At 46.1% G+C, this 7661-nt stretch overlaps 1 protein-coding gene across 1 annotated transcript in view; it reads left to right on the top strand.

The window, feature by feature from the left end:
* Positions 1-171, top strand: part of LOC311360393 (pyroglutamyl-peptidase 1-like) — a 2789-nt gene extending 2618 nt beyond the window's left edge. The window contains exon 5 of the mRNA XM_084480457.1: positions 1-171. This exon is cut by the window's left edge and continues 95 nt beyond it. Within this exon, the coding sequence (XP_084336583.1) occupies positions 1-74 (74 nt within the window). The 3' untranslated portion in view covers positions 75-171.
* The last annotated feature ends 7490 nt before the right edge of the window (positions 172-7661 follow it).

The raw sequence follows: 7661 nt of genomic DNA, 5'->3' as shown, positions 1-7661 counted from the left end.
GCAAGGAGCTGGGCAGGGCCCTGCGGGCCGTGGTGACGGAGATGCTGGGGCTCCTCACCAAGGTGGAGAAGTGACCACACACAGCTCCTGCTGCCAGCAGCACCATGAACACACAAGGCCCCGCCCCCCCAGGCAGGTTTATGCGATTGAACATAATAAAAAAGAATACAATACAAACTATTAGACTGTTTTGTTGTTCTCAATGGGCCTCATTCAACTAGCAGCCAGCTTAGTTCCCTACCCCGTTCAGTTCCCCCACCCACGCAGCATTTAGATCCAAGATAACCGCTAGGTGAGTCCCAAGAAATGATTGCAAAACCTGGCGAAGAGTACAAAGGTACATCTAAGAGTGTGTTCCAGGACGAGGCGTGCAGACAATCATTTATAGCACTGTTGATGAAACTAACTAACGATAATCAGGGAGCGCAAGGCCTCAATATTTTACAAGAGCTGTTAAGATTATTATAAATCTTAACAGATCATAGGAAATGCTAAGGAAGCAAAGAAAAAGTTGGGGGTGACACCAAAATACAGAAACAACTCAATTGAGGCAAGAGTAACCAATGAAGAAGATAAACAATATAATAACCATTAATATCCATCAACTTTAGTCTCCCACTGGGACAGGACTTCAACCTCACAGGCCCCTTAACCACGAGGATGGATGGAGAAAGAAGGTGTCAGAAGAAGGAGCGGTGACGATTTTCTGCTGAAAATGAGTTATTCTGATTATTATTCTTATTCTGAGCTGTTCTGGTCATGACTGATGATCTTCTGTCTTTTAATGGGAAGGTAAAGCAGAAGTGCTTTTTACTGGAAAGAACTGATGAATCAACCACTTCCTCTTCTGAACACTCGTGAAATATGTGAAAACATAAGTGTTGTAATGGTTGACCACAAGTTCATTAAAGTGAGCCGATTGAGCATTGACGACCCATGTAAGCAAATAACCATCATAATGTGTCATCATAATGTGTAAATGTATGGAGAAAGGGTCGGACCAGAGTGAGAGAACCTCCTATAGAAGCGATGCTTCTGATGAGCTCATAGGACTCCCAGAGGTGATGACTTGAGGCACTGAAGTGCTGTGGACAACAGACCACTTTATTCTACCGTTACTCCAAAGAGATAACGAGATTAGGACATTATTTATCTGTTTCTTGGGGTTTTCCTGCAGATTGCTATGCGGTGTATTGGGTGTATATAGACAATTAAATATATCAGTACTTTTATTTGAAATTGTCTTAGAAATCCTTTTTCTCCTTTATACCTGGGTAGCAGACATGTTTGATGAGGATGAGGATAGACTACTTTGAAATTTGAAACTCTATTTTCTAACTAAAGTTCCAAAAGTGACTTTATTGCTTATCTTCAAGGAGATAAACAGAGATATATTGTTACGTGTAATAAACAGCACTTGAAGGGGACTCTGGCTGTGTTAAAATACAACTTTATCCCAGAGATGCGAGTTTATCCTAGCTCCAAAAATAGAAACCCAGTGAACAACATTAAGACTCTGCACCTTTAGGGAAGAGCCTTGATCCACAGACCTGGCTTTGGTTGCAGAGTACTGGGTTGTACCATACTATGTTAGCCTACATGGAGGTTGTACTGTACTAGTTTATGTAGTGGAAGATCGAACACTAAGTTGCAATATACTAGGTTGTATTTTTCTCGGTTGTGTTGTACTGGGTTGTGTATTCTACTAGGTTGTGTCTTTGCCACTGCTGCTATGTTTTTTTTTCTATTTCTATTCTCTCTCCACGACTGCACAAGACAAGCAGTCCTTGGAAGAAGCGGCATGCAGGAGCCTGTAATCAGGGGGCATTGTCATTGTCCATTGTCTAAGTTTAATCGTTTCCTCAAATGAAAACATGGCTTGCGTTCAATAAGTGGAAACACGTACGTTGGTGAAGTTCCCCCACGCCCCAGCACTGGGCGGCCACGGGAGGGCCATCACAGTAGAGAAGGTGATGCTTTTTAGGGATCATAGCAGAAAGGTAGGTTGTGGGAACACATCATGGGATTGTGGTTCCCACAACACTACTAAATGCAAGCTTTACAGATGCAAATCACGGTCTAGAATGGGCAGGTATAGAAGTTTGTACACTGGAGCTATTCAAAAGTAATCTTGTCTAAGGGTTTGATAGACATACTTTTCTAGAATGGCATATTAGGCTTATTGAAGAGGTTGTATTCATTATTATTAATTCATTATAAATTTGACTTAATTTGATTTGATTATTCATTTCCTCACCGCCAAATGAAAATGTGTTTATTAACGTAAACAAACAAAGCTATTATGATTTGGTTTGACGAACGGGTTGACATACGCTATCATGGAAGGTTAATTTAAATGTCCAATCCTCATTAGTATGCACCAACGATCATCTGATCACAGCCCTGCTCCGCGCGGTCTATCAGCCGAGCGAGGTGTGACGTCATCACTCGGAGTTGGAGCCGAGTCGGCTCCTGTCTGACGTTGTCAATCCATGATCAATTTGCCCTCATTTACCGCGTTTTTAGCCAGCTAAAGCAACATCTGTACTGATACTGACTGGCCCAATATCTGGCAACGCTGGGCTGAGTGGCTCGGAGGAGCGGACACACCGGGCTCCCGGTATGAGTTGACCGACTTTACTCTGCCGAGCCAGACCCAGACAGTCACCTGGCCACACACAGAGACAACCAGACGACGAGGTGGGTGTGCTTGTGGCCGTCAGTTTTTACGTTGTTTGCTAACATTTGCTATAGCTCCTGGTGCATCTTCGAGCTATAACGTTAACCGCGTATCTGGCAGTGTGTGGCTGCTCCTCGGAGCTACTAGTTAGGCTATAGCCATGTTAGTACTGATGCATTCGTGATTCAAAAGGGCATAGGCTATATCTTCTTCGTCATGACACCATCATATGGTTATTTCTAGTGTAAACTGAGGAGAAGCGGTCGCACCCGTCTGCATGCTGCTGGTGGCGCGTCACGACTCACGTGGATTTGTTGTGATGAGGGGGGGGGGGAGCGGTGGGGTGGAGCAGGTGGATGGAGCAGGTGGGGTTTGGGAAGATGGGGTGGAGGAGGTAGTGTGGGGCGGAGCAGGTGTCTTGTAATGTAATGACAACCTGCATTCTGTTGTGCATACACGTGCATTTAACTATAATTTGATATGGAAGGACATGTGATGACTAAAACAATACAATACAATACATGATTATTTGCACTTTACTTGGCTGTCAGTGCTTCTGAACAATTGCTTTGGAACCCGATGGTCGAAATTCCGATTCTCAATTTAATTTGCCACAACTTTTCAGGTCAACAGGACTGATGGAGTGCTGCAGAATGGCTGTTGTGAAGCCAGGCCAATTTCTTCCGGAGTTGAAGTTTGAAGACTGCAGGTACACAAAGTCACGAAATTCTGTGAAACAGATTTTATGTTTTGAGTTATTATGGGAAATTGCGTTGTTTTAAGCAACCTGTAGAATCAGGTTGCCTCAATTGATGTTTGAGAAATAAATCTTTATTTATTGGTAAGTGATAATGCTTTGTTTTGGTCCAACTGTGGATATTTTTGGTCTAACCCATCTAGCTACTGTGGGATTCATGATCCTGCTTGTGTTGTCTATTGCAACACCAGCAAGAAGTGGTTTTGCAATGAACGTGGGAATACATCTGGCAGGTTACACCTTTCAGTCCCCTTGTCTCAATGAAAGAATTTAATATCAATCTAATTCCAACCGAATAAACCAGATGACCTTGAAACCCCATCAATAACCTCTAAGCTGTATGGGAATGTATTCACTTACATTTGCCCCTTTTCCACCGACGGTACCAGCTCAACTCGCCTCGACTCGCTTGACTTGGCCCGCCTTGACTTTTTTTTTTACGTTTCCATTGCCAAAAAAAGTACGCGGTACACACACACACACACACACACACACACACACACACACACACACACACACATTAATATCAATCATTTAACATCATCAACACCACCACGTCAGTGTAGTATAAAGCTGTAAAGTTGTGTTTTTCTTTAGAGTTCATTAAGCTCTGGAAGGACCATCATCAGTAACTTATATCAGGGGTTGATATAAGTTACTGTTACTGTTATATTATATTTTATATAGTTACTGTTATATTTGGGTTCTGCTTGGCAGAACCCAAATATATTGTTATTATTGTTACTACTATGGGGAATTTCGCTACAGTAAGTTTGTGTGACAGATCAAGAAGAGGCTGTTTTTTTTTAATTAATTTGATACATAAACACTTTTCAGAACCACCAGAGGGCACAATGTTTACCATAGTAATGTTATACAATATAAAACAAGCAATCACGGCAGTGTCATCACTTTGACATTTTGTTACTTATATGTAGTCTTTTCATTAAGCATTAATCCTGCGATGAACAACGCTCAACAGACCTGCTTATGTAGTGAACTGAATGTGTTTCACAGGTAAAAAAACAACAACTCATTACATGTAGCTATTGTGTCGTGTGCAGGCAGCCGTGTGCCAGCCAGAGCAGCCTGAAGGACATCCACTGGGACGGCTCCCAGTGGGACGGCTGCCACTGGGACGGCTCCCAGTGGCAGCCAGAGCAGCCTGAAGGACATCCACTGGGACGGCTCCCAGTGGCTCCCAGTGGCAGCCGCCCAGCCAGGCCCACTGCTGCCTGTCCTGGCTGGTGAAGATCCCCTCGGAGCAGGAGCAGCTCCGCACGCCAGGGCACCGGCCAGCAGACCAACTGGAAGGTACACACGCACGCACACACGCACGCACGCACGCACGCACGCACGCACGCACACACACGCACGGGCACACACACGCACGCACGAGCACACGCACGCACGCACGCACGCACGCACGCACGCACGCATGGACGCATGGGCACACACACGGCCGCACACACACGGGCACACACATGGGCACACACACACACACGGGCACGCACACACACGCACACACACACGCACGGGCACACACACGCACGCATGCATGCATGCACGGGCACACACACGGCCGCGCACACACACGGGCAGACACACACACACACACACATACACACACACATGGGCACGCACACACGCACACACACACGGGCACACACACACACCGCTGTTGATACACACTGCTTACTGTATGCAGGCTGTGTTAACGAGTGTATAATCTGTACCGTTTGATATAACAGTTACCAGGAGAGTACTTTTTATGTAGGAGGTGCTTTTATCCAAAGGGACTCGTTAGTGATTATAAAATGTAATCAATGAGGAGGTGGGGGTGAAGGGCATCTTGCTCAGAGTTGCCTTCAGGTAGACTGCGCGCGTTGGGGTTTGAACCCAGAACCTCTCAGCTAGGATTCAAACACCCTAACCACGGGTCTATCTCGCCTCCCGTGTTATTATTTTTTAAAATGGTACTTGGGTGTTGTCGTCATTGCTACATTCTCCCTCCATGACACAAGTGTTTTGTGTGTGTTTGCCCCTGCAGACCCAGGACAACATCACAGTGAGGTTCGATCTGGGGCTCAATTAAAAACAGATTGCTTATTTCTCCATTCCCAAGACAGACTTGGGTGGTAATTCTTAGATTTTTAATCCTCGTCACCGTTGTGGTTTGTCTATTGGTGGTCCTTGACATTTCACGACACCACCGCCTTGCATGACGCTAAGCTCAATTGAAGTATAACAATAGCTTGAATGAATATGTAATAGTATTGCTTTCCTCCAGACATGCTCTTGATGCAGGGCGATGAGATCTGCCTGAGGTACAAAGGAGACTCGGCCGCTCCCTGGAAGGGGATGGGACATGTGATTAAAGTCCCTGACAGTATCCTTCCACAGACTGTGGAAGTGAATGGGAGATAGCCCCTTGATACGAGCTGGATGTTAGGGCATGGTTCTGTATTGGTCAGAGAATCCGTCCTTAGATTCAGATCTAATGTCTGGTGACGGATCAGCTTAAATCGGGTGATAGGGCTTTTACCTTCAGCACTCTTCACTTGAAGTTGTTTGTTTCTCTCCCAGGCTCTGGGCCGTCTCCCACGAGAAGTTCTGCTATAGCAGCATCCGACATGAGTCAAACTGTAACCTTACACACGTAGTCATAACTTTTCCCTTCAACCTTAAAGGGATAGTTCAGGATTTTGGACATCGGGTCTCATTTCCAAGTGAGCCAGTGTGTTATTTATCATTGGAGACCGTTTTCAACACGTTCCATTCAGTCTTTCTAGTTGCAGAAATCGATGGTGCTAGGCTAGCGCAAGTCGAGGGGAACTGCTAGCCTGCCAATAAAAACAGTTTTACCCACTCCACAGTACACCCGATGCAAACCAATTATAATGCCAGACTATCGATGTAAATGTCTTTGTTGATAGAATAATATTAGAAATAAAACTATCCTTGTATCGCATTGATCACATTACATTTTGGGGGACTACTTTCTCAGCAGCGGTGGAATTTCACTTTGCTCCGGTGTAGCAACCAATTCACTACAGCAGAACGTAAACAGAAGCGCACTCCAGGTAATATCAGTCCGCCGCTGCCGTAGCCTGCTTCCAACTACAGGGATTATAAACTAAATGCAATCTGATGCAAGGGTGGTTTTATTTCTAACACTATTCTATCAACACAGACATTTACATCGATAGTTGGGCATTATAATTGGTTTGCCTCGGGTGTACTGTGGAGTGGGTAAAACTATTTTTATTGGCAGGCTAGCAGTTCCCCTCGACTTGCGCTAGCCTAGCACCATCGATTTCTGCAACTAGAAAGACTGAATGAAAACGGTCTCCAATGATAAATAACACACTGGCTCACTTGGAAATGAGGTCCGATATCCAAAATCCTGAGCTACCCCTTTGAGGCCAATGTTCAGCGCTTCCGACACGGAGGCGGAGCGGCCGGGGCACGGGGTCGCTGCGGCTCCAGAGCGGGATTCAACGCATCCCGGCCGCGCGGCAGTTCTCTCCCGCCATGTATCACATGGTCACATGTCGCATCTCCACCCGTCGGACTTTGGAGCACCGGTTGAGGTGGGCGCGGGTCTGTTCAGGCGCGCGCTCGGTCTCCGTACCGACGCTGTACCGTGTCTGGTGCACATTGGACCTTTACCCACGCCCTTGCCCCTACGCCTCACCAGACTGTGGTCGGTTTGGCAGTAGGCGTGGACAGATGCCCCACCCTGTCTGCCCTTGTTGACCTCAGCCACAGTCATGCTTGCATTAGTGGAGACCTGACAAATGTTTGACAGATTTGCACTTTTCTTTTTCATTAGGAGGGACCGTCATCAGGTGTCCGCTCCCCCGGGGCCTCCCCGACCCCAACCACCCCCAGGTGGCACCGAGACGGCACCATCCATCACACCTGACAACCGGCAAACAGGCACGCTAGCGCTGAGACGGCCTTTCTGCATTTATATTTGTGGAAGTTAATGAGTTAAATTAAGTTATTTCATTATTTTCCCACCACACTTTACTGGTTTACTGGTGTGTGTGTGTGTGTGTGTGTGTGTGTTTGTAAAAAAAGGGTAAACCTGTGGATTCCTACCTTTCTATCTCACCCGATTAATTCCCACTCTTTGGATTCCCATACTGTGTGCTGGGGCAACAGAATGGGAATCCTAAGACATCCCCAACAAACATCTGGTGTCAGACCCGACCCCGA

Source organism: Micromesistius poutassou (genome assembly GCF_964030765.1).
Source record: "Micromesistius poutassou genome assembly, chromosome: 16".
Lineage (NCBI taxonomy): Eukaryota > Metazoa > Chordata > Actinopteri > Gadiformes > Gadidae > Micromesistius > Micromesistius poutassou.
This window is presented reverse-complemented; position numbering and strand designations above follow the sequence as displayed.